The following is a 27,683-nucleotide window of genomic DNA, read 5'->3' as shown; positions in this document are numbered from 1 at the left end:
TTTTAAAGTTAATATTAAATCTCATCTGGTGGAAAACCTGACAGGAACTGAAGCATATATTTTCTAGTCTAAACTCTCATTGTTAAAATGAAGACAACATGAGACAGTTATAGGGCCGTAATCAAGTTATTTGAAAAAAATGTTTTAAAAATTACCACTTTTTGGTAGTCAACATACACACATATGCCAACAGATGGCATTAAAAAATGGCAAGAACATGAGACAATTATAGGGTCATAATAAATTTATTTGAAAAAAATGTTTAAAAAATTACCACTTTTTGATAGTCAGCATACACACATATGCCAACAGATGACATTCAAATAGCTGTAAAGTCAAGAAGCAGGGAGGATGACAAAGTGAAAAATAGAAGAAATCAAAGGAAGTTAAGTCAAAAGCGGAAAAAAAAATGAAGAAGCATTTACTTGGTTTGTCAGGTAGGGTGATCCAGTGTATTTTGCCAAAAACTTTCCTGGTTTTAGCACCAAATGTCTCAGAACATGGCAGCTGATGACCTCCCTCACAGTGAGTGATCCCAGAGAGCAATGAAGAACTGTGATGCCCTTCATGACCTTGTTTTGGATGTTACACATCATCATGCCCTTCAGTGACCTTTCTGGTAGCAAAGGGTTTGTTTTTAAAAGAGTTGCAGCATCTTTAAGTCTAATATATACATGCTCGGAAGTTACACCATCATCACTTCTGCTGTACTCCATTTGTTGCACAGACAGACCCTGATACATTGTGGAGTTTCCCAGGGTCCATGAATAGCAGGAGGCAGGGACTATTGGGGGCCTTCTTGGAGGCTGGCTACCCTGGGGAGAGAAATTGTCAATTTCCTCTCCTTGCGGGGAGGAAGTGGAATCAAGTGCATTTGTATTGACAAGAAGGTAGAACGCTTTCCTTAGACATTGTAATGAACAGATTGTGGATAAACAAAAGTACAGAGAGAGTTTGAGGCAGAGGAGGAGACTGATTCAACAGAATATTTACCAGCTATGGTAAAGGCTCATTAGTGTCTCCGTACAGTTACCAACATGCTGCCAAGACTGGAAATCTTTGGGACAGGAATGAATTCGGAAGGTGAACAGAATAAAGTACTGTGGGAACAATGGCGATTCCACTAGTGGATTGTACATTCCTTACGGGCAGGGCCCTCCATAGCATCTGATGTAGGGCCTTATCCACAGGTATCTGATTATTATTTGACTTTCTTTAATGTTTTTGCAGTGTTATTATCTATACTACTTATTTCAGTAAGATTGACAACATTTGCATTTCGATTTCTAAGATCAAGACAATGAATTTCCTCTTAATCCCTCAGGAAAGCTGTGAAATTTAAATTTATAGAGCATTCTACTTAGCCTGCTGCTTTGCATCTGTCAGAGAATGAGACCCCCCCTTCCATGTGTTTCATGGAAGTCACAGGAAGTGGCAAGGGGCTCAGATGGAGTTGAGGGGTTCTAGCTATTTCTGCAGATGATCTGGATATTTTGGCATCGGCTGCTTTGACTTAACCATCTGGCAATGTAAAGGCAGAATTTCGTTAAATATTGGAAAAGTTACTTGAAAACATGGCTCTAGAGATTTTGCCAGCAGCTTTTGCACTCATGACTTGGTTCAATCTAAGACCTGTTTTGTTTTTTTGTTGTAAGGACCTAAGTCCTCTGTTGGGTTTTGACGAAGTATGTGTAAAAATGACTAAAATGGCCAGAGGTATCCTATTTTACATTTATGTGGGAAGAAATGTTTGGAAACTGTTTCATTTCTTTAACTGAAAATTTCTCAGTGCAATTTTAGTTGGTGTTTTTCCTCCTGTGGACAGTTTTTAGGAATGATACAAGTTATCGTGGAATCACCCAGTTCTTGAGTGTGTGAACGAATGGCTTCTGCTGGAAGTTAATTCTTCTTGGCATGGGTGTCTCACATTTCCCCAGCAGCTGGATTTGACAAGGGAGGGCCTATCATGATTAATATGCCTTCTAATTGATTGGTTTAATAACACCTTTACTCCTGTGGATATATTTTTCATTTCTTGCTGAATTTTTTTTTCTTTTTGAGATACCAGAACCTGTTAAGTGACATAGTATAGATATTTCAGGACTTCCATTTTCTCTTTTAAAAATATTTTTGTAAAGGTAATGCCTGTACACAGAAGAGTTTGAAAATACAGAAGGCACCCTTTTTCATGAAGTTATTTTGTGAAGTGGTCTATTGCCTGCAATGGTAATAGCTAGGACCCCTTACTTACTACCCAGCAGGCACTATGTAGAGCTCCAAATGAGAAAATGTTGGCTCCTTGCAGATGGTTGGGAGAGGAGACACCAGCACTCTTAACAGACTTTTTAAGAGTTGAGAGTGATAACCAGGGAATATTCTGGGGGAAACCAGGAGGGATCGCCAACATACTCAGTTATATTTGTGGATGGTGAATTCTACAGTGAATTTTTCTGTTCAAAATCATAATACAGTCACTTGCTAACTACCAACGCCATGCTTGCTCTCAGTGCTGAGAGGTGGCACAAATATTATTTTCAGACTTGGTCATCAGGCAGGGCCTGGCAGGCATCATGCTCTGTGTGAGTCAGTGGAGTTTATTATAAGAATGCGGTAGCCTCCACAGTGATTATATTTATTATAGGAAAACATGTTATTTTGTTGTCAGAACCTTTCAGCAGGTACCACAAAATCTCATATGGGAAAATGTATGAATTTTTCATGAATAAATTCCTTTCGGTATTGGTAATTTCCTTCTCTGTTTTAGTATAAAAGAAAGCATTGCCTTATAGGTGGCTAAGAACATCTGTAGCATACGTAACACTTAATCTAAAGGAGTGTTGAAGACCGGGCTGATTCCTAATTGAGAATGAGCAAGAATAGAACTCTTTTTGATAGTTATCCCTGTTCTTCCTCCAAGCCTCTGCCTTGGAGCTATGGATACTATAACTAACTGAAGCTTCTTCTTTCAGGTACCCACTGATGGTAATGCTGGCCTGCTGGCTGAACCCCAGATTGCCATGTTCTGTGGCAGACTGAACATGCACATGAATGTCCAGAATGGGAAGTGGGATTCAGATCCATCAGGGACCAAAACCTGCATTGATACCAAGGAAGGCATCCTGCAGTATTGCCAAGAAGTAAGTCCTGTCCGGTGGCTAGCAATTCACATTGGATCACATGCATTTGTTTTCAAAAAATTTAACTTCTTATATTTTGCTTCAGTATTTTAACCCTACAGTAAAAATCTTGGTTCCTAATGATTCACCATACCATTAATATATTTATTTGCATTACCCTATGATATACATATAAATGTTTTTAAAATTATGATGTCGTATTATGACCATCACTAAACAGTAGTTTAAGATGTCACAGCACTTTTTTTTTTCCTCACTCTGTCACCCAGGTTGGAGTGCAGTGGCAAGAGTATGGCTTACTGTAGCCTTGACCTACTGGGTTCAAGCAATCCTCCCACCTCAGCCTCCCAAGTAGCTGGACTATAGGCACATGCCACCAGGCCTGACTGATTTTTTTTAATTTTTAGTAGAGATGGGGTCTCCTTGTGTTGGCCAGGCTGTCTGAAACTCCTGGGCTCAAGCGATCCTCTGGCTGGACCTCCCAAAGTGCTGAGATTACGGGTATGAGCCACCATGCTCAGCCCTCCACACTCCTTTCATCTTCAGTATATATCTCACCACGGCTCTACAGTCAAGGTCTTTTGGTTAAAAGTGCTAGAATTAATTTTTTTCTGTTACCAGCTTGATATATATTCTGGTTCATTTATATCTGTTTATATTCTATTATAGTTTAGTTTTTTCCTCCCTTATTAATTTTACTTTTTGACTATCATGTTAGTTCTATGAAATATACTCGGAAAGCTCACTTTTCACTCATTCTCTATTGATAAACATTTTCATTGTTCCTGATTTATTTTTTTGGCAAAAGAAAATACATATTTTTCCGTCTTGTACAAAAAAGGTACAAAGTTCACTGTTCTGCACTTTGCTTTTTTTTTTTTTTTTTTAACTTAACTTTGTATCCTGGAAATCATCCTTTGTCATTTCGTGGAGATCTTCATTTTTGTTTAATTCTTTGTAGTCTTTTTGCTGTTACTATACAGGGTGCTCCTTTCTTATTCAATTTAAAATAGCTGGAGTTCCAGGCATTTTATCTCACACTTCTTAGATAGTTATCTCTACATGTGACTGCATCTTAAGAACATTGGAAGTAATTAGTCTTATGCTTGTTGGCAAAGCAGAATTCTTGACACTCATTATAAGCAGCAGATAGCCTGGCAACATTTTCTTTTGTTGTAATCCTTTTTGTACTAGAAATTTTTCTTTAGCCTACTTGGATAATGAATGTTTGTTGTTTAATTAATATTACTATTCTATTGAGGTCCTTTTATTTTAAATTGTAAATACTAAAATTATTATTATTGAAAGGTTTAATTTGTTTTGATAGCACTCTGTTTAAGAAAGGACAAGCTCTAATTACTAATTGGTGTTTTGAGAAGCAAAAAGCATCTACATTATCACAATATATTACATATTAAGTAATTTTTATCTTGAAAGGAGTATGAACCGTGATGTGAAATGATGAATAGTGGAAATCACTAATACTTAAGTTCATTATATGTATTTTTTGTTTTGTTTTGTTTTGTTTGAGATGACATCTTGCTCTGTCGCCCAGGATGGAGTGCAGTGGTGCAATCTCAGCTTACTGCAACCTCCACCTCCCGGGTATAAATGATTCTCCTGCCTCAGCCTCCTGAGTAGATGGGACTATAGGCACCCACCACCACGCCCAGCTAAATTTTTTTGTATTTTTAGTAGAGGCAGGGTTTCACCATATTGGCCAGGCTGGTCTTGAACTACTGACATTGTGATCCACCCACCTCGGCCTCCCAAAGTGCTGGGATTATAGCCGTGAGCTACCGCGTATGGTCCATTATATGTATTTTTTACAAGAACGTTCTGTGTGCTGATTTACTAAGTATGGATTGATAATAAATCAGCTTTTGCCTGGGTGTGACTTTTATAAAGTGTCAATGTTAGAAATAATATTCACATTCTGCTGAAGAGTTCTTGTAGTACAATTGTGTAGATAAGTTATAAATTTTATAAATCAGAACTCTGTGCATACTTATATGTTTTTGATACCATTTTTTTGATATATGCATACAGACTATGTATTCTGAGTGTCAAATAAACTTTTTTTAAAGGCTAGAATTAAAATTTAGTTTATGACGTTGACCAAATTGTCCTTTTCTGGTGAATCGACTATTTTGGTACATGTGTCATAGTTTGCATCTAAGTTTTTCTTCCCTTAGTTTCATGTATGAATAACCAGATGTTTTCACATTTGTATGGTGGCCATACAAAAATTACTCTTCTTGACCCCAGGAACACCCCTCTTTTCCCGTTTCACTTAGAGATCCTACTAATGCCTGGGTAGCTTTACTTTCTGTCTTAGCCTGTTGTTTGTCCCAGGGTGTATTAGTCTGTTCTCACATTGCTGTAATAAACTACCTGAGATTGGGTAATTTATAAAGAAAAGAGGTTTAAGTGGTTCACGGTTCCAAAGGCTGTATGGGAAGCATGGCTGGGGAGGCCTCAGGAAACTTAGAATCATGGCAGGAGGTGAAGGGGAAGAAGACACATGTTCACATGGCCAGAGCAAGAAAGAGAAAGAGTGTGAAGGGAGAGGTGCTACACACTTTCAAACACCCGGATCTCATGAGAACACTGTCACGGGACAGCACTCGAGGGATGGTGCTTAAACATTGAAACCACCCCCATGATCCAATCCCTTCCCACCAGACCCCACCTCCAACACTGGGAATTACAATTCGACATGAGATTTGGGTAGGGACACAGAGCCAAACTGTATCAAAGGGTTGAGCACAGGGTGGTTCTTCCCAGTTCTGGACTTTACCAGATTGTTGGTGGCCACCACGAGTGGGGAGAATTAGCCCTTTGCTGTCACCTTCCTCTTGCAATTCTGGTATTATCTGTCCTCTGCCTACCACCCACCCACGGAAGTCTTGTTGGATGATATACACCAGCCAGATTCTTCAACATTAGGCGCCATAAGTAAGAAAGGGCCAAAACATCATACCTTGTGAGCCATTTTAATGGATTTGGGCTTTATTTTGTAGCAACAGGAAGTCACTAGACTTTATTTTTTATCTATTTTTTTTTCTTTTTTTTTATTTTGTTTTTGAGACAGAGTCTTGCTCTTGTTGCCCAGGCTGCAGTGCAGTGGCACAATCTCAGCTCACTGCAACCTCTGCCTCCTGTGTTCAAATGATTCTCCTGCCTCAGCCTCCTGAGTAGCTGGGATTATAGGCGCCTGCCACCACGCCGGGATTTTTTTTATTTTTAGTAGAGACAGGGTTTCACCATGTTGGCCAGGCTGGTCTCGAACTCCTGACCTTGCGATCCACCCTCTTCGGCCTCCCAGAGTGCTGGGATTACAGGCGTGAGCCACCGCACCCGGCCTAGACTTTATTTTTTCAGAGAAGAAGAGTGATTGTAGATTTGCATTTAAACAAATCACCTTCTTGCTTTATCACTATGTCCCCTACCATATATCTTCGTTCTCCCAGAGACTGCCATGCTTTAGCCTCTAGCCGTGTGCTGTCCAGTACTGTAGCCACTGGCCCCATGTGGTTGTTTGGCACTTGAAATGTGGCTAGTGGAAACTGATGTGTGCTATAAGTGTAAGATAGATACCGTATCTCAAAGATATAATGTGAGAAAACCTGGAAAATGATCACATTCATTTTTATATAGGTTTAACATTGAAATAGTTATATTTTGAATATGTTGTTAAATACATCATAAATGTTACTGAGTTGTAACTATGTGATTAAAATTGATTTCACTTGTTTCTTTTGACGTTTCACGTGGCAGTGAGGAAATTGAGGTTCCATAGGCAGTTGCATTCTGTTTCCGTGGAACAGTGCTGTTCTCTGTGCTATCCCGAGCCACCAGTGACTCTGAGCTGTAAGGGTCTTAGATCCCATGATCTGGCAAGTGGGAGAGGGAGGTAGAAATGAGTCCCTCCATACCTTCAACCAGAACTTCACTGCATGTTGCAAGTCAGGGAACAAGGCTTGTTTGGGGTCCTTTTAAATACATCTTTCATTAAATACATTTGGATGTAAGATGATTATATGCCTTTCTAGAACCCTGTGGTGCTCTCTTCCTCCTCAGACATAATGTCTTTGGATACTAAGGGTGCATTGATGAACAGAACACAGGGCCTGTTCTTCAAAGGGGGAGAAAAGCTTGTAAAATCATAATTTTAGCTATCTAAAAACTACATGGTGACAGTGACACTAATACCATCAGCATTGAGCATTCACAAAGGGTCACAAAGGGTCAGCTACTATGCTAAGTACTTGCACTCATTTTACCCACTCAGTGACACCTGTGGAGAAGAACCAAAGGAAAGCACCTTGGGGAATTGCAGCATTGAAGGCAAACAAAGAGAGAGGATTCCCCATGAGGGAGATGAGCAGTGGCCAGAGAGATAGGATAGGAAGTAGGAGGCGTTACATGCTGGAAGTCAAGCCATGTAAATTTCTAAATGAGGGGAAAGATAAGAGTGCAAGCATGATGCAAACGGAAAGCAGTTGAAGTGTAGTTTTTGACATGGTAAAATCATGTCTGTCATGCAGACTGAACACATGTCAAATATTTTATTCAATTCATTAATGAGATGAACTGTAAGATGTGAAAAATGGTTCATTTTGACTTGGAGAGATTTAAAATTCCTTCCCCAGCACACTTGAGTTGCATGGCTATGAACAGAAATCATCTGGAATTATCTGGAATATCGTCAAATTATTTCCATGGTACAGGAACACTTGCATTGCTATGAGGTGTCTGCAGTATCCATCTTTACAAAGCTCTAAAGGTGTGGAATAGCTTGTAAGGATGTAAGTAATAAGGGTGTAAGAATTTTAAGGGTGTAAGTCATAAAATAGCTTATTTAGTAGCAAGTCAACTGGAGGAACATGCTGTAGAATCAGATAATCCTTTCCCCACCACCCTCAGGGTCTGCAAGACAACACCTGCATTTCAATGCTAGGACACCCAGCAATCTCTTTTGCTCATATCTTGTTTTTGGACATTTGTATGTGTGTGTGACAAAACATTGTTAGGATCTGGCAAATAGAAGGTCATTGTTGACCCTGTGGAATAGCATGGGGAGAAGTTACGTTGCAGTCCATTGCAGGAAGAACAACATGGGTCAATGGTGAGTCAGCTGTGGACTCCTGGAGGAAAGACCTAGAGGCAAAAAGCTTTGAGGTCATTGAAGACAAAAGGAAAGGCTTTATGATTTTGATTTTTAAATGGAAGGAATTTGGGCTGAAGGAAGCTTAAACTAAACTGTGGGAAGGACTGATACCCATCCTAAGCACTAGTTGCAGGTATCTCTTAAGAACTAGGTTTTGGCCGAGCTCCGTGGCTCAGACCTGTAGTCCCAGCGCTTTGAGTGAGAGGATCGCTTGAGCCCAAGAGTACAAGGTTACAGTAAGCTATAACTATGGTATTCAGTTCTGTAAGAACTAGGCAGAAAGGAGATCCAGTGGATATGTGATTGGCTGGATCTTGGAAAGGGGAGGGAACATCTCCTTTTCTGAGGAAGAATGGGGAGATAGGGTGGGTTAATTAGGCAGTTTCTTTTGCCAGGTGATAAAAACCCCCTAAACAATTTGTATTTTATATATGGAGAATATTTTCTCCCACCGATGGGAAGGATCGTAGTGTGGGGGATGCTTACCCAATTTCTTAAAAATGTACACAGAAATGAGATCCCTAGGTGCTGGAACCGAGAGTCAGTACTGCCTAGAATTTCCCCATTAGGGTCTCTTGTTTCTGCTTACCTTCCTGCTGTGTGTTTACTCCTTTTCTCCTGCTAAGATGGGTGTCCTCAAGGAGACCAGGGATGTTGGTAGCCACGACCTCTGGTAGTGTTAGTCCTGGTTTGGCATCCCAACTTTGTTCTGCCCATGGGCATTATCAGGGAGTGCTTCTGGTTGGCACTGCTTTGAGTTACACGTCTGCCCTTGGAGCCACCACCGTATCTGCAGGGACTCAGTATCAGGACTAGCCCATCTTGGCCTTGTGGGTGTGGCCGTGTGATGTGGGGAGAGGAGCTGTTGCCAGAAGAGGGATGAAGAATGGCATGGGCAAAATAGAAGAATGACCCCAGTGCTGCAACACAGTGGGTATGGATTAGAAAAGGCTTGTAGGCTGGACAGGGCAAGGTGAGGGAGTGCATCATGCATTAGGATTTTAAGTGGCTTTTTGGGGAGTATTGAGCAGGTGGCAGGGGAGACAAGTTCACTCAGAAGTTTTAGACAGTGTTGACATTTTCTTTCAAATTGTGCATCTTGAATTCTCTAGAACATTCTTTATAGATATTTCAGGATCTTCCTGCCACTTTCCACATTGTAGCTATTCTGGTGTTTTTCTTTTATAATTAGAAATAATGAATAGTTCTCATTTGTAGGCTTGGATTTTCATGCGTGTGTTGGAAAGTGTTCGTTTTGCCTTTCTTTTTTTAACTTCATGTTTTTATTTTTTAAACCGTATTGATGGATTCATTGCTAGGAACGGCAAGGAAAAGAATACTCTCACAATGTTACCACGTTTCCTTCTCACAGGTTTTATAAGTTGTATTATTTTTATATTTTCAAAGTTATAATCTTACCATCTCCTCTGTTGCCATAATTCTCATTCATAGGGTCTGTCTTTAACTGGACTCATTGTTTACAGCTAGTCTTTTCATCAGATCATCTCAAACCCTGTATTACATTAATATTTTGATTCCGTTTTGTTGGATGACTTTCATCTTAATCATTCTTATTGTTGAACAATGTTTTTCTTATTATTGAACAATTGCTTCATTAGGTATAGAATTCCTGGTTGATGGGTGTTTGATTCAGCACCATGAAAATTCACGGTATTCTGGTATCTGTCATTGGGCAAATTCTTCTTCTTCTTCTTTTTTTTTTTTTTGAAAAAAATGCGTGGAAACCATTAGTTACCATTGACAGAGCTACTCATTTAATGATTTTTTTTTTTCTCCCAATAGTGGTGGATGAATTTTTTACTTTGCGTTCTCACTTTGTGTCTCTCATGACCAAAATATTTTAGAGATAACTAGCTGGCTAAGTCTGAGGTGGCTGTTAACAGTCTGGTCCTAGGATAGAACAAAACCAACAGAACTCATCACCGTCACGTCGTTTTGACTTTTTGCTCACCAGTTTAACTCATTGTTTAATTTGTTTTTCCAAAGGATTGCTTTGCAGTATACATGTTGGTGCATAGCTTAACATGATGATAAATACATAACTTTGACTGTGAATTATCTACTCTGCTCCTTTCATAGTCTCATGCTTCTCTGAATTTGTATTTTGTGTTACTGGGTTGTTTTGTTGTTATCATTCATAGTGTTTTTTTTGCCCTTGATTCTTTGATCCAGGTTTTGGTCAAGAGCAAGGTTCAAGAGAAAAAGTAAAAACACAGTCTTTTATTTTTGCTCTTGGTTATAAACCCTTGTAAAGTTTGATTGAGAAGATAACTTGGATCGTATGGTTTAAATTGAGTCTTTGTTTAATCCCAAGCCTTCCAAATTCTTAGTGCTTATGTATTCTTTCCTCTTTCCCAATCATAATCGTTTTGCTTCTGCCTAGTCATTGGTCAAATACCTGCCTTTCAATGCATTTAAAAAATATTTTGTGTTAGCACCGTTTGAGATTTTTTTTCCCCTTTTTTTTCAAGTATGTATTGAGGACTGTTATGGGATGAATGTTTGTGTTCCCCCAAAATTTAGATATTGAAACCCTAACCCCAGGCATGATGGTATTCGGAGATGATACCTTTGGGAGGTGATAATTGTTAGATGAGGTCATGAGTATGTGCCCCCGTGATGGAACTAGTGCCCTTATAAGAAAAGATACCAAAGAGCTTGCCTTTTTCTCCCTGCTGAAACGAAGAAGTCACATGAGGACACAGCGAGGAGGTCGCTGTCTGCAAGCAAGGAAGAGCGGCCTCACCAGAACTCGGTCATGCTGGCACCTTGGTTTTGGACTTCCAGCTTCCAGAGCTGTGACAAAAGACATTTTTGTTGTTTAAGCCATTCACAGTAAGGCAGCATTTTGAGCTAAGACAAAGACCTACTGTGGCTTCTGTAGGCAAAAGCCCTACAGACCCAAAGTGTTGTGAGAATTAACATTTCTAGGGATCATGCCTTACAGTGGATTTTATCCAACACTTAGCTCTGACCTAGAGCACGCTAGTCGTCATTAGGTAAATGCTTGTGGATGGTAGTTTCTGGCACAGAGATTGGAGCGATATGGGCAGGAGTTCTGTATCCAGCTTATGCTGAGAGAGCTTCCCATAAAATGGAGCCTATACTTTCCTTTTGCAGAGACCATTTCTATCCATTGATAGAATTCTCTTTTTTCTTTTTCTTTTTTTTGACAGGATCTCACTCCGTCGCCCAGGCTGGAGTGCAGTGGCATGATGTCAGCCCACTGCAACCTCTGCCTCCTGGGTTCAAGTGATTCTCATGCCTCAGCCTCCTGAGTAGCTGGGATTACAGGTGCACGCCACCACATGTGGCTAATTTTTGTATTTTGGTAGAGATGGGGTTTCACCATGTTGGCTAGGCTGGTCTTGAACTCTAGTGATTTACCTGCCTCGGCCTCCCAAAGTGCTGGGATTACAGGCATGAGCCACCGCGCCCAGCCTTCCATCGACAGAATTCTAAAGACATGTTTAGGCAATAGTTGGCGGAATGTTGGCGCGTAGTCCAGATATGCCTTCAGTTTCTTTTTATCCGCTTCAAATGCAAAGGCCATGATAACTCAATAGTAAAGTCATAAATCCATAGTATGACTTAAAATATTTGGTTGTAATATTACAAAGTATGCTTCCAAACACATTAAGCATGCAAAATCCTTATATTGTTCTTTTTGTTTAGTGTTTAGGGTAGTTTGTGTGAATCATAGATGACCACAGTAGACTGTTGTTATTTTCTTTTGGCATTCTTTGATAGAAAACAGTGCTTTTCCTCTTTTATTTATACTAGAAGCAAAAAGTATCTCTCATAGCATTATGGAAACAACTTGAATACAACTACGTCAATTATTCATCTTTTTTTTTTTTTTTTTTTTTTTTTTTGAGACAGAGTCCCACTCCATCAACCAGGCTGGAGTGCAGTGGTGCAGTCTTGGCTCACTGCAATCTTTGCATCCTGGGCTCAAGTGATTCTCGTGCCTCAGCCTCCCAGATTACAGGTGCCCACACCATTCTCAGATAATTTTTGTATTTTTACTAGAGATGGGGTTTCACCATGTTGGCCAGGCTGGTCTCGAACTCCTGACCTCAAGTGATCCACCTGTCTTGGCCTCCCAAAGTGCTGGAATTACAGGTGTGAACCACTGTGCCTGGCAGTTATTCATCATTTAACAGCATAAAGTGGCCACTTGATTTAATAAACTATTATAGTACCAAAATTTTGGCCTGAGGAATTTATAAATATAAATAGAACAAAACAAAAATAATATTCCCCTTGAAACATATTCTAAAACCAGGGGCTAAAAGTTAGAATTGTTAGATTTTATTGTCCTGTTTCTTTGGGATGAAATGAAATTTTTTAAAAAACATAGTTTTGGCCAGGCGCAGTGGCTCACGCCTGTAATCCCAGCACTTTGGGAGGCCGAGGCGGGCAGATCACGAGGTCAGGAGATCGAGACCATCCTGGCTAACACGGTGAAACCCTGTCTCTACTAAAAATACAAAAATATTTGCCGGGCGTGGTGGCGGGCACCTGTAGTCCCAGCTACTTGGGAGGCTGAGGCAGGAGAATGGTGTGAACCCAGGAGGTGGAGCTTGCCGTGAGCCGAGATCGCGCCACTGCACTCCAGCCTGGGCGACAGAGTGAGACTCCATCTCAAAAAAAAAAAAAAAAAAAACCACATAGTTTTATTTAAACCAAAGGCTTTGGGATTCCAGAAGAATAAAGAAAGTGTACTTCAATTCTACATCTCAAGAATCTATTTCTTCCCAAATTTAATACAGGCAAATTTAGTCTATATTTATTGGGCACTGTTAGGTTTTTGTGTCAGGTGTTGCTGAGTGGCGGGATACCATTCTTGGCCCATAAGGACCTTATAAATCTATTAATACAATTAAATTGTGAAGAAAATTTAGAAAATTGCAAAGGTAGAATGAGGTTGCAAATTGGAGGGTCTTATTCTGGAGATAGGTGGAAGCTATGGCAGATTTTTAGCATGAATGCTTTCTGGTCAAGACACTTTTAGAAAAATTAGCTTGTTTCCAAGAGTAGATTAGATTGGGGAGAAAAGGAATTCAAATTACAAAATAATAGTGTGAAAAGCGTTGTGGGAGATCATCCTGTCCATCCTCTCATTCATGATATCCTGAGGTGCTGTATTAAGGGCATTATTGCTCTTTGTCACCCGAGCAGTCCAGGAAGGCTGCCTGTTCAGTCTTAGACTGTGTCCTCACAGTCTTAAACCATATCCTCACTTTATGATAGAAACACACAGGCAAGTGTTGTAAAAGTTACATATTGTCAGTTAAACAAGAAATTGGATGAGTCCCCATACTGTTCTTCCTCTTTTTTAAAGAGAGAACTTGGGCCGGGTGCCATGGCTCACACCCGTAATCCCAGCACATTGGGAGGCCGAGTCGGGCTGGTGATGAGATCAAGAGATCAAGACCATCCTAGCCAACATGGTGAAACCCCGTCTCTACTAAAAATACAAAAATTAGGTGGGCATGGTGGCGCACGCCTGTAGTCCCAGCTACTCGGGAGACTGAGGCAGGAGAATTGCTTGAACTCGGAGGCCGAGGTTGCAGTGGGCCGAGATCACGCCACTGCACTCCAGCCTGGCGACAGAGTGAGACTCCATCCCCCCCCCCAAAAAAAAGGAAAAAAAAAGAGATAACTTGAAACAGGCTCTTCCAGCCTCTCTATTCCTTTAATAACATGCAGTGCACTTCTTGGAGCTAGGGGCTAGGGGCTAGGGGCTTCTTGAAGGTGTTGATGTCTCTGGTAACTTACACTGCGGGGCAGGTCTCTGGAGGGAACTTTGAACAGGTTAAGCCTCAAATGCAGGCAGAGATTTCCAATTGGGAAAGTTAGGTGAACGTGGCTTTATCATCTCTTTTATTGGTTTATGGGTATTTTCTCTTTTTCCTGTTTTCTTTTCCACCATTTAACATGATCTGTTCTCTGCCTCTTTAACCTTCTGGCTTTAAATGAACAGTTGCTTAATCTATAGATTAACAGGATCAGCAAACAAAGCACAGCAGTGCCTGCACAAAGCAGAAACTGCCTGTTAGATGAGTTGAGCAAAACCATTTCCTTTGCCCAACTTTCTCCTCTAAAATATATAACTGAACATGGGATTCCCAGACAAGAATTGTTGCTCAACCTTTCTTTTTCCATTCTACAGTTGTATGAAATTAAAATTAAATAAAAAGCAAACAACAGAGGTAGTCTTTTTAATCTTACCGAGTTGGAAGGTATACTATATACATTATCCTATGGTAGAAGGTCTGGTACATTCTTGACCATTATTACTTTGCTCTGGGCACCCTTCACCCTTGTAGGCTGAAAATTGACAAATCATAGGCACGTATACGTTGTGGTTTTGGAATTTGAAAGATCTCAAATTCATATTGAGTGAGACAGTTTTTGAATAGAGGGATCAGGCTGTCTATATGTGGATATATTTTATGCATTTCTGGTCTGTATAAATGTAAGGATTGCTTTACTGACCATAGGATTTCTTCTAGGGCTAAAAAGTTTAAGCCAGTTTGGATATTTTAAAATAAGAAAATTAGCCCTACATTGAAAGAGAGAATAGGAAAATCTAGGCTATGTGCACACATCTGCTCGTGTTTTCACAATTGTGTCCTGTCCTATTTATTTTTATTTCTCTCCCATCTCTTCCCTCCCACCCACAATTTGTTTTTCATTCAACACTTTGAAATTAGAATAGCTTATCTATCAAACAAGGTTCTTTGACAGGATTTTCCAACTCTGAGTATGAAAGTGTGGATATAACAATATATTTATATAGAATGTCAGAAGCAGAGTTTGGCCAGATTATTGGGAAATATTCTAACGCCCTGCAGCATTTTACCGCCTTTGCTTTTACATAAGGCCATCATTTGGAAACATAGCATGCTGATACCTCCCATTATTGCAGTAGCGTTTCATCAGCTGCACGCTGCCTCTCAGCGCCTCATTAAGTTGCAAGCAGAGAACGTTTTCGTTTTCCAGTTCTCTTTCTCAATTAAGTTAGAGATTGTATTTTCAGTATTCCTCATTATTAAAAGAATTTTTGTTGAGAATAGTTTAAGATGTGATATTTCTTTGTATTCCAGGAAAATTTAAAGAATGTCATTGAAATCCAGAAACAGAAGTATATATTGTCTAGGACATGCTTTGTCTTGGTTAGGCATGTCTTGGACATGCCTAAGTCCGAGTAGTTTAAAATTTATAATTAATATACTCTTTGAATGCTTAGAAATGGCGTCGATTTTAGTTGTTCTAGTTTCATCTTAAATAAATTGGAGTAATTACTGACTCAGGATTATGATGTGCTACACATAAAACATTTGCAGTGATGTCTGGTACTTAGGAAACCCTCAGTTATGACATTTTTTTTGCTTTCTTCTTGGATATGGATATGTTCTTTGAAAAAGGGACTGGTATGGAAAAGCTTTGAGAAGATGAAAATATACAAGATAGGCTATCTCTGAAACAATTTGGTATAGAACATTTGATTCTCTGTTTCATGTATATATTCATATATGCTAGCTGCAGTCATGCAGACACAATTTGGATCTGGGTTTTTTTTTTTCCTTTTTCATATGCAGTTATAAATTTAGAAACCTGGCTGTTTCCTCTGGGCTAAATGTATTTATTTAAATTTTCAGTGCTTTAAATGCAAAATTACAAGCATATGTACAAGTAGAAAGAATAGTAAAATGAACCCTCCCATCTATCTGTCACTGAATTGCAGTAATGATCAAATCTAGTCAGTCTTGTTCCTGAGTCAGTCTGGAATGCAGGTTTTTTTTCTTAACTATTCAGGTTCTCCAGCAATCCTGGCAAAACATATGCAGGTTTCAGCTCATCTCTTTCAGTGACCTGTAAATTAAGATGTGCTAAAGCATCACATGTTACTCATTGACGTTTTGTTAATATATTTAAAACATTTTATTAGTACCACATAATTTTTAGCGTTTACAAAAAGAAATAAGAATTTGGCTAAAGGTGAATTTTAAAAATTGAATGACTAAGTAGAAAAGTAGGCAAACTGTTTTCAGAATTAGTAGCAATTTCCAATTCCATTTACTCTTTTGTTAGCCATGTTTGATTTTGTGTTTTTGAAATACCTTTGGTCATTTTAGGACTTTTGGCATTAATCACCTGTCTTAGGTGGCCTGTTTACAAAAGGGACTTTTAGGTTTTCCACTTGCCCTTAATGTTGGGAATAGAGACGAAGTTTCTGTAGGACTCTGATAAAATATGGCTTTACAAAGTTTTTTTTTAATATATACATTTCTCTTCTTGGCTTTCTTAAATATCATCAATGTCTTTTCTTGCTTTACGTATTTAGCAACTTAAATGTCATCTTGTCTGAGATCAATATATTTCCAACTTGGAGAGAGAGTGAGAAGAGAGACTTCAGATTTTTAAAATGTGGAACAAAACATTCTGATGGTGACCAGGTTTTAAGGTATTTCTTCAGTAGACAAAACTACTTAGGCTACCGATGATAAGCTTTCAATATTAATAATAATTATTATATTATATATAAAAATATTAATATAATACTATCTAAGATTGTTTCTATTCTCCCTCTTTCCTGGTTGTTAGGATTTGGAATTTCTTATGCACTCTTTTTTTTTTTTTTTTTTTTTGAGACAGTCTGGCTCTGTCGCCCAGGCTGGAGTGCAGTGGCGCGATCTCGGCTCACTGCAAGCTCCGCCTCCCAGGTTCACACCATTCTCTTGCCTCAGCCTCCCAAGTAGCTGAGACTACAGGCGCCTGCCACCATGCCCGGCTAATTTTTTGTATTTTTTAGTAGAGACGGGGTTTCACCATGTTAGCCAGGATGGTCTCGATCTACTGACCTTGTGATCCACCTGTCTCGGCCTCCCAAAGTGCTGGGATTACAGGCCTGAGCCACCGCGCCTGGCCTATGCACTCTTAAAATTATTTCATGTACTGATACATTCACTTTCAATGATAAAACGTGGCTGTATGACCAGGTAGGTAGGCTGCTTTTCAGATTCCTGTACTAACTGAATGGGCCCCATTGGCCCAAGTGAGAGCTTAACTTGTCACTCTTCCTAAATGTCTTCCTCAGCTGAGTGCTTATTTACAGTAATCTACTGCTTATAGCAGATGCTATGATTTGTATAAGCTGTCATATCTACTTGGAAGAACAATATTGAAAGGCATTGAGATACTTACTTTCCTCAAAAGCCCATAATCCAACAACTATTTAGAATATCTTATTTAAGAGATAGGTTTATAATACCCAAAGGGAACTTAATGTATACTGAAAGTCCCTGATTGAATGGATTCTGACCTTAACCACAAATATTAATTACATGCTTATCAGACACTTACTGTGCTATCCCAGGGTTTGCCACTGTTGAGGGAACACCAGATGAATCATATTGTCCCTGCCTTCAAGGATTATATATTCTAATAGGACAGACAGCCCATCAGCAGAATAGGAGGTAGAAAGTGGTCAGGGATCAGATAAAGTGATCAAGGAAAGTGGAGGATGCAGTGGTAGGATAGAATGGTCTGCACACAGAGATTGAGGGGATCATGCGGTGGGAATTAGTGAACTAGCATGCAAGCCGGGCCTTTTTCTTGGCTTTGGTTCAATTGGAAGGAGCATAAAGCTACTAAAGTAGCTTATGTTTAGAAATAGGGCTTATTGAAGGGGACAAGGCACCTCCTAGAATCCAAATGCACATCCCAAGACTTTAAAAGAGTTAGAGGGCGCAGGCAGGCCCTGTCAGATCCGGTCTCTGCCAGATCCAGTCTTGTCTGTTTCTCATCTTCCCTTGTCTCTCTGAGTATTCCCTGTTTTCCTTTCCTGGACTAACTGCTTCTTCCACATGCCTAGTTTGAGTCCACCCATGGTTTTTTGGGGGGCTTTTCTTTGTTTTTTTGTTACGTTCTGTTTTTGTTTTTTTTTGAGGTGGGGTCTCACTCTGTTGCCCAGACTGGAGTGCAGTGACGTGATCATGGTTCACTGCAGCCTCGACCTCCTCGCTTAAGCTGTCCTCCCACCTCAGCCTCCCGAGTAGCTGGGACTATAGGCGCAAGCCACCATGCACCCATGGGTGTTGACACGCCACCTGTGGCTCAGACTTATGCTCACCTCCAGTCAAGTTTCTTCCTTATCTAACGACAGCCTTTGTGTGTTCGTGAAAGCCCTTGAGGGAGAGAATGCTACGTACAGTTTGGTTTTCTTGGGCTCTAATAAGCTATAGGGATGGCGCTGCAGAGTTGAAATACAGTCACTAATGAGTCCTCCTTCAGAGAGCTGAGGGTGGGAGCACCACATAGAAGGAGTTGGGGGTCAGCAGCCTCCTGATAGTCTGAAAGCCAAAGATGATGGATGTGGGGCTCCACGGGGAGGCTATAACATGCCACGTTATGTTTTCTGCCCTTGAGGAAAGCTTCTTTTCACCAGGCAGGCAGTAGAGATACGAACTTAATAGCGATGTGAGGCACACTGATAAATACCAGAAAACATTCCGTAAGAGGGGTTAGCATTATTTCACTGTGTGCAGAGGAGGTTTGTCCATGTGGGGGGACCCTAATGAGTGTAGGCATTTGAAGTGTAGTCTAAGGGATCTTAGGTAAGAGTGTGTTTGGAACACAGTGTATGTATTTATACAGCAAATGCTCTGTGTGGCTATAATTTAGGAAAATTTGTAGGAATTGAGGACAGCTTATTTTTCTACTAGCTGACAGAGGCTTGGGTTTGCTTCTGCTTTAAGTATAAGTATCTCGAGTCCTTTTTTAAAAAGGAAAATCAAGGAAATAGTTGGAATTGGGTTTCACATAAGAAACATTTTAGAAAAGAAGGGGAGTATGAGAGTTAGGATTTGCTAATGTTTGCTGTATTAGCAAATTATTTGCAATGCTTGTCATATTAGCAATACATGTATGTTTTGGAAAACACATGCAAATTAAGCAGCTTAAGGAACTTTTATCTTTATTTCCTATGCAAGATTTGAGATGCTGCAAAGAAAATATTAAAACATTGAACTGATACTTACAGTAGTCCTCCTATATCTGCAGTGGATACCTTCCAAGACCCCCAGTGAATGCCTGAAACCTTAGATAGTACCAAACCCAATATATACTATGTTTTTTTCCTATAGGTACATACCTGTGATAAAGTTGAATTTACAAATTAGTCACAGTAAGTAATTCACAACAACTAATAATAAAATAGAGCAATTATGACACTACGCCGCCATCACTACTCTTGCACTTTGGGGCCGTTATTAAGTCAAATAAGAGTTACTTGAACACAAGCGCTATGATGAAGTGATCAATGGCAGGTAGCATGTACAGCATGGAGACGCTGGACAAAGGGATGATTCACTTTCTGGACTGTGTGGGTTTGAGATTTCATCACACTGCTCAGAATGGTGCGCAATTTAAAACTTATTGTTGGCTGGGCATGGTGGCTCATGCCTGTAATCGTGGTACTTTGGGAGGCCAAGACAGGAGGATCTCTTGAGGCCAGGAGTTTGAGACCAGCCTGGGCAACATAGGATGACCCTACCTCTTTCTTAAAATTAAATATAGGCCAGGCACGGTGGCTCACACCTGTAATCCCAACACTTTGGGAGGCCAAGGCGGGTGGATCACAAGGTCAGGAGATCGAGAGCATCCTGGCCAACATGGTGAAACCCCGTCTTTACTAAAAATACAAAAATTAGCCGGGTGTGGTAGCGGGCGCCTGTAGTCCCAGCTACTCAGGAGGCTGAGGCAGGAGAATCGCTTGAACCTGGGAGATGGAGGTTACAGTGAGCCGAGATTGCACCACTGCACTCCAACCTGGGCGACAGAGTGAGAGTCCATCTCAAAATAAATAAATAAATAAATAAATAAATAAATAAATAGAAAAATAAAACTCATTTATTTATAGAGCTTTCCATTTAATATTTTTGGACTGAAACTATGGAAAGCAAAACCACAGATAAGGGAGGACTACTATAATTATGATAAAAATCAGGAACTTAATCTAGCCACGAGAACATTTGTATTTCTGATTATTTAAATTTTTATTCTTGTCTAAAATGTTGAACTATATTTATATTTATATCTTTAAATATAAATGAACGATATATCTTTATAAATGAGCTATATATTTATATTTTATATAAATATAAATATTTTTATATCTATGTAAACATCAAAAGGCTTTTTTTCCTCTCTGGATGTTTACTGGGGTTATTTAATAAAAACCTAGGGATGATATTGGGAATTTTTGTTGGAATTTTAAATTTTAACATGTTTGTTTCTTTTTTTGTTTTGTTTCGTTGTTTGCTTTCTGAGCTGGGAGTTGGTTGTGCATGTGGCAGTTGCTTTATCAAAAGGGTCTTGCTCTGCTTCAGAAGAAGTTTTGTTACCTTGATTGCTAATGTTCTCCCCCTTAAATAAACCTCCTGATGTTGGAACAGCAAAATTGCATTATGTTTGGAAAATCTAAATTAATAATCCCTTATCTCTGAATAAAAGTAACTGAATCAGGTTGAATTTACTGCTTCCATTTTAATAGGACAGTAGGAAAACTATGCATGGGCTTTATGTGGTTCAATTTTTTTTTTTTTTTTTTGAGACCGAGTCTCGCTCTGTCACCAGGCTGGAGTGCAGTGGTGTGATCTCAGCTCACTGCAACATCCACCTCCTGGGTTCCTGCGATTCTCCTGCCTCAGCCTCCCGAGTAGCTGGGACTTAACAGGCGTGTGCCATGACGCCCAGCTAATTTTTGTATTTTTAGTAGAGACAGGGTTTCACCATGTTGGCCAGGATGGTCTTGATCTCTTGACCTCGTGAGCCGCCCGCCTCGGCCTCCCAAAGTGCTGGGATGACAGGTGTGTGCCACTGTGTCCGGCCTGGTTCAAATTTTATAATCTCCACATCCATCTGCATATTAACAATTGTCATTGTTGGTGTTATAGAGAGAGAAGCTGAAGCACAGAAAATAACACGCATGTTCTAGATTTCCTGGTGGGAACTGGAAGTAAATTCTGTGTTTGGCTGATCACTGTATAAAGTTCTAGTACTAGTCTTTAGGGAAAAGCCTCATCTTCATGGATTTTAATTTGTCAATTTGCAATTCTACCTACTTGGAAATAGTCAACCTAATCAGTTACTGCCCTGTTGCACCAACTATTACCATAGGAATCTGAAGATGGTATGCAACCAACATGAAAAAGAGATCCTTTTCTCCTGTTAATCAGTTTGTACCCTACAAACAATTCGTTGGCTTTAAGTTGTATAGAGGGAACCATGATGTGAATATGCCTGCTACTGGGTTTATAGAAAACCGACGACTCCTGAGGAAATTCTCAGCAGGGTTGTCTTTCAGTGAAGTGGCAGCTAGAACCCTTTAGAAAGATGCAGTAACTCACATTTTACTGCACATAAAGTCATGTCCCTCAGGGTGGACTCTCATGTGTCATACAGTTTATGACTCATGAGTGCTGCAGCTTTGTGATCTAATAAACAAGTAAAGACGGTGGGAGAATTATATTCCTGTAGAAATAGCCACTTCACCTTTCATTATATAGGAAAAAAGCCATGGGAATATTAAATTTTTAGTGGCATTTTTAGAGCATTTTCTGTGATCTAAAGTGCCTGCATTGAGATATTAAGATACTTAAGAACAAAGTAAAATAAAGAGAAGTATTAATAGCGGGATCCCTTTGGAGCTAGGTTACTGTGGCAGTGGTTTCAAGAATAACTCTCTCAGCACCCACCCCAGGATTCTGATTTAGAGATTTTTTTGTGTGTTCTCTTAGCATATACCTCTACCACTGAATTTATCCCCTGCTGCTACACTGATTGATACCTTATTTTTAAATTTTTGTTTTTAAAATAGATGGTTTTTTTAGAGCAGTTTTAGATTCACAGAAAAGTTGAGAGGAAGGTACAGAGGTTTCCCATATACTTGCTACCTGCACACATGCTTAGCCTCTCCTATTATAAACATCCCCCACAGAATGGTACATTTATTACAATCGATGAACCGACATTGATACATCATTAGCACCCAAAGTCCATAGTTTCCCTGAGGGTTCACTCTTGGCGGTATACAGTTTTTGGGTTTGGACAAATGTATAATGACATATGTCCATCATTGTAGTACCATACAGAGTAGTTTCACTGCCCTAAAAATCTTCTGTGCTCTATCTGTTCATCCTCCCCCTGCCCCCAACCACCCAAACCCGTGGCAACCACTGATCTTTTTAGTCTCCATAGTTTCGCCTTTTCCAGAATGTCATATGGTGGGAAGAATGTCATATAGTATGGAACCTATTCAGATGGGCTTCTTTCACTTAGCAATATTAGTTAAGTTCCTCCATGTCTTTTCATGGGTTCATAGCCCATTTCCTTTTAGTGTTGAATGACATTCCATTGTCTAGGTGTGTACCCCACAGTGTTATTTATTCATTCACAGTACCTTATTTTTTAACTGATTTTTTTTGGGTCTGGGACTAAGGTGAGGTAAACAAGGCAGTCAGGAATTGAGATTAAGAATTTTTAATGTAATATTTTTAAAAATCAAAATTACTGCAAAAAAACTCCATGATGAACAAAATATCAACTTTTTAGACAAAGATTGAGTCACGCTCAATTGACATCAAGCCCATGCATAGTTTTCTTACTGCCTTATTAAAATGGAAGCAGTAAATTCAGCCTGATTCAGTTACTTTTATTCAGAGATAAGGGATTATTAATTTAGATTTGCCAAGCCCTCTGAATGTCATGGACAATCATGAGCGAAATTCCGTGTATCGTCTAACTCCCCATGGATGTTATCTTGCTCAGAAACCTTGTTCTCCCTCCAAGGAAGGCACCACTTCTCCTGTAGCCTTCTCAGGTCGAAGTTCTTTTCTCAAAATCCTCACAGAGTTGCCCCTAGAGGTGGGAATGTCCTCTTTTCCTCTTCATTTCCTCTTTTCCTCTTCATTTTTGTTTCCAAACCACTCTTCCTTTCTCTTCCCTAAAAGCCCCCCCCCCCCACCTCAGCTTGAAGTGCATGCTTTCAGACAAATCACTTTGCTCCTCCACCTGTTGGTCATCTCCAGACCTCTTTCTACCTCATCGATGTTCACCATTCAGACTTTGAAGATATTAGCTCCTGCCTTGCTGTCATCAGGTGTAGCTGCTCATTTGCTGATTCTTAAATGATCCTAATATTGATCTCAGTGATCCTTCCAGTATTCCAATTTGTCAGTTCATGATTCTCATCCCTCCAGTGACCTTGTTTTCATCATTCTCCATCACCCATTGCTTACAATGGTCATATTATACTCCTTGCAATGACCAATCACTGCAACTCCTCCAAAATTTTAATTTCAATTATTTGACTCTCCAAGTACTACTTATTACCACCTCACTTTCTCCAGTCCTGTGCACCATACATTCTTTAGCCCCTGGAGTGTGATCAGTGGACTCAAACTCCACTGGTCCTACCACCTTTTACCTGTGTCTAATTCCCCTCATGTTCTCACTTTTGCCACTTGAGATTGCATGGCCCAGCATTCTAATCATTCCCTTGCTTATACCGTCACTTCTCTATTCGTTGTTATTTATCTGGCAAAACAACCACCCTGTTGCAATGCAAGGTTTATGCAAGGGAATGCACATTTTCGAAATAGATTTTTATGTTTATGTTTTTCTTTCAAATCTCTACTCATTAATAAATAGAAGTGGTTTGATATTTCACAAATGTGATTTAATTGATCGAGTTTCACATTTCATTCTAAGTGCTCAGTTAAACACCGTGATGTATTCACAACAGTAATCAAAGCAAGGGGCTGTAGTTAGTTATAGGAGCAAAGAGAATTCATGAGTTTATTTTTATCTAAATGACACCCTTGATAACTTTTCGATAAGTTATTTTCATGTAAATTACTTGGAATAAGAGCAGGATTTTTATATAGAAAGCTTTCTATGTGTCATATCCTGTAAAATGTTTGTCTGATTAGTGAGAGATAGGGGGAGGTTGAATTTTACTAAACATAATATCCCCAGCCATATCTACTGTAACATTTGTTTAGGACATTACAGACTATTATCCTACACCAATTTATTTCACATCAAAAATCACCCCATGCTTGTAAGAATCCTCCTTTCCCCCTCTTGTTTCTATTTTAGCTCCCCTGGAAAAATAATATTTTAAGTCTAAATGAGTACAATAAATTAAAAGTTGCATTGCTTAATATTTTGAATGGAATGGCTAGATGCTTGTCATTTGCATCTTTTTCTTTCTACTGAATTTCTTTAGCTTGGTCAGAGGTAGAGCAGGCTTGACTCTTAGGGGATAGCGGTACAGGTTGAGAATCCCAAATTTAAAAATCCAGAGTCCGAAATGCTCAAAAACCCAAAACTATTTGCATGTCAACATGATGCTCAAAGGAAATGCTCATTGGAGTATTTTGGATTTTGGACTTTCCGGATTTCAGATGCTCAACCAGTAAGTATATAATGTAGATGTTCTAAAATCAGAAAAAGTCAGAGACCTTGAAAGCACTTCTGGTCCCCAGCATTTTGGATAAGGGACACTCCACCTGTACCTTACTGGAGGCTCGTTAGATGCTTGTAAATGCCAGCCCCTGCCTCAGGTAACAATTGATTCTCTTTGTGTGCTCTCCCAGGTCTACCCTGAACTGCAGATCACCAATGTGGTAGAAGCCAACCAACCAGTGACCATCCAGAACTGGTGCAAGCGGGGCCGCAAGCAGTGCAAGACCCATCCCCACTTTGTGATTCCCTACCGCTGCTTAGGTGAGCCGGCCGGCCGTGGGGCTGGTGTTGATTGGGGGCCTGGTCTTGAGGGAAGAAAAAGAGGATGCTCCTGTTAGGTCACATACACAGACTTGTTCTTCAGCACATTGCCACTCTGTTGTACTGTGTTTTGGACTCTTGCAGTTACATCCTGTGCACTGACACTAGAGGAGCAGTAATTTTGAGTTCCCTGCCTCAGAATGAATTTACCCAGGGTGTATATTGAAATTACAAATTCCTGGGCCAGTCCCAGGACTCCTGAATGAAAAATGCCTATAGTAGCGGATCCGGGAATTCTTATTTTACCGTATCGCATAGATGATTCTCATGAACAGGGGCCTTGTGTGTTTCTTCACATAGACTTTCTAGAAGAAAGAATCTAATGTGAAGCTGCAGCATTTTGTTAATTTCTAAAAAAAAAAAAAAAAAAAAGGCTTTTCTACAATAACTACTACTCTTATTTGGTGATAGTAGAGGAATTGGAATTGGGAAGGCTTTTTTTCTGCTTACATCAAACTGGAGGAAACAGTCTGATTACTAATGTTTAATGTTTGTTTTGTCACAAACCTCAAATTTACCTCAACCTTTTATTTTTAAAAAATTGAGTAGTTTTATGTGGTATCGTGCTCTTTTCCTCTGGAAACTGTCATACTCCATATTTAATCTAACTTGGTTACTAGTCTGTTCCTAGTTGTTGTTTTTATGTGACCAGTCATTGCAGAAGTCAAGTTCTTTGCTCTGGTATCTTACATCTACATGTTTTCCGCAACTGTATTCATCAGTAGGCAGGTTGTAAATAAGGATATAGAGATTGTCTGTGGAGATTGTGGACAAATATTGATGTATATTCTGATGACTTCTTATAAAGGTTAAAAGGAATATTTCAAAGAAAATCCAACAGCAAACTTACAAAGTAAGGATAATTACTGAAGATTCTGGAGATCTATGTAATATATGGTCAAAAATGAATGTCCTAAGAGCATACTGATTGCCGTTCATTCATGTGCATAATTTGAGACATAAAATGAAAACACTGGGCATTAGAAAGAAGATTTCACCTGGTGAATTTACTTACAGTGTAATTTACTCACAATGTAATTGACGAAGAGAGTGTAGAAAACTAGATTTCTTAAACATCTGATAATTCAAGAGTTTCCTTTTTCCTCCTTATTCCTTGTTCCTATATGCTTTATAAGGCCTCAACTCTTTTCTGGTTGATCAAAAAGTGCAGTTTAATTAGATGAAAATAAGCAGCACTTAAATTGTAGATACAGAACTCCTACTCAAAAAAATATAAAAGTCATCTGTCCCCAGAAACTGTGTATTTTATACTCACTTAGTTATTACACCAAGAAATAACACACAGAGATTGAACAATTCAGTGCAAGTTAGGAAGTAGATCATGAGTCTGTTAATTTGATGGGCCAGGCTTTGTTAATGATTTGTTTCTTTTGGTTCTTACTTACCTGTTCTATGAAGTATTCCAAATATATTTTCATTAGAATGTAAGCTCACTGAGAACAGGTAGGGCTTTGGATGGGCATTATTGCTCCTGGTATGACACTCAAAACTGCAGTCATGTTTCAGAAGTGAACTTATCATTTTACATAGATTTTTCTGCTTCATATTCTATTCAGAATGATTTGTATTAAAGTTGATGGAAAGATGAAATCCACATTAAGATTGTTATTTACTACCTAGTGCCAATTGTTGTAGCAAATATCCTTTGAACCCCAGGTCTATTTTATCCTATCTGTTGATCACTTCCTTTGCCCCTGCTCTTCAAGCCTCCTCATCTCTGAAAAGCTCTCCTTCCACTGGGTGTGGTGGCTCAAGCCTATAATCCCAGCACTGTAGGAGGCCGAGGTGGGAAGATTGCTTGAGCCCAGCAGTTAGAGACCAGCCTGGGCAACATAATGAGACCCCGTCTCCTAAAAAAACAAAAACAAACAAAAAAACCTCCAAGTGAACGAACAGTACAACAAGTAATAAAGGATATAAAAGATGTTCTCAGATCTCAATATCAAGTCAGAAGATTTTATGATAATATTATAATTACACGGAGACTGTCCAAATATTTGTATTTGTTGTGCTACACTGCATTATGCACCATTTAGGGAAACAACAGCCTAAGTAATGTGGTTTTAAATAATTAATCTCATCTACCAAACACCTGTTTGATAGTAAAGTTAATGACCTGTCCTCACCTTATGTTTTTAACCATTATGGAAAGAGAACCACTTGAAAATATATCATTCCACTGACAGATAATTACCCAGCTGTGAAGCACAGGCTGGAGACTGGCAAGGAGAAATGGAGAGAAGCCTATAAAATAATTCTTTCTCAGGGAAGGAGTTTATTCCTGCCAAGGCTTTGCCATCAACCATTATCAGATTACTCTTTCATCCTCTGAACAGATTCTGGGCTCCTTTGATGTGGAGGTACATAATTCAAAAAGATGGGTCACTTGTGACATGTTAAGCAAATTTCTCAGTTCTGGTTTAGTGTCTGATGTGAAATGAGCATGTTGACACTAACTGTTCTTGACT

The 27,683-nt window shown here is 39.4% G+C and overlaps 1 protein-coding gene across 6 annotated transcripts in view; it reads left to right on the top strand.

Moving 5' to 3' along the window:
* The window catches only part of APP (amyloid beta precursor protein), a 284,812-nt gene that overhangs the window by 55,822 nt on the left and 201,307 nt on the right, over positions 1-27,683 (top strand). For all 6 annotated transcript variants that reach the window (XM_009451769.5, XM_009452766.5, XM_009453143.5 and 3 more), the window contains exons 2-3: positions 2,970-3,137; positions 25,005-25,134. In XM_009451769.5, the coding sequence (XP_009450044.1) occupies positions 2,970-3,137; positions 25,005-25,134 (298 nt within the window). The remainder of the gene's footprint in view (positions 1-2,969; positions 3,138-25,004; positions 25,135-27,683) is intronic.

Source organism: Pan troglodytes, chromosome 22 (genome assembly GCF_028858775.2).
Source record: "Pan troglodytes isolate AG18354 chromosome 22, NHGRI_mPanTro3-v2.0_pri, whole genome shotgun sequence".
NCBI lineage: Eukaryota > Metazoa > Chordata > Mammalia > Primates > Hominidae > Pan > Pan troglodytes.
The sequence above is the reverse complement of the archived record's forward strand: the minus strand, read 5'-3'. Positions and strand labels throughout refer to the sequence as shown.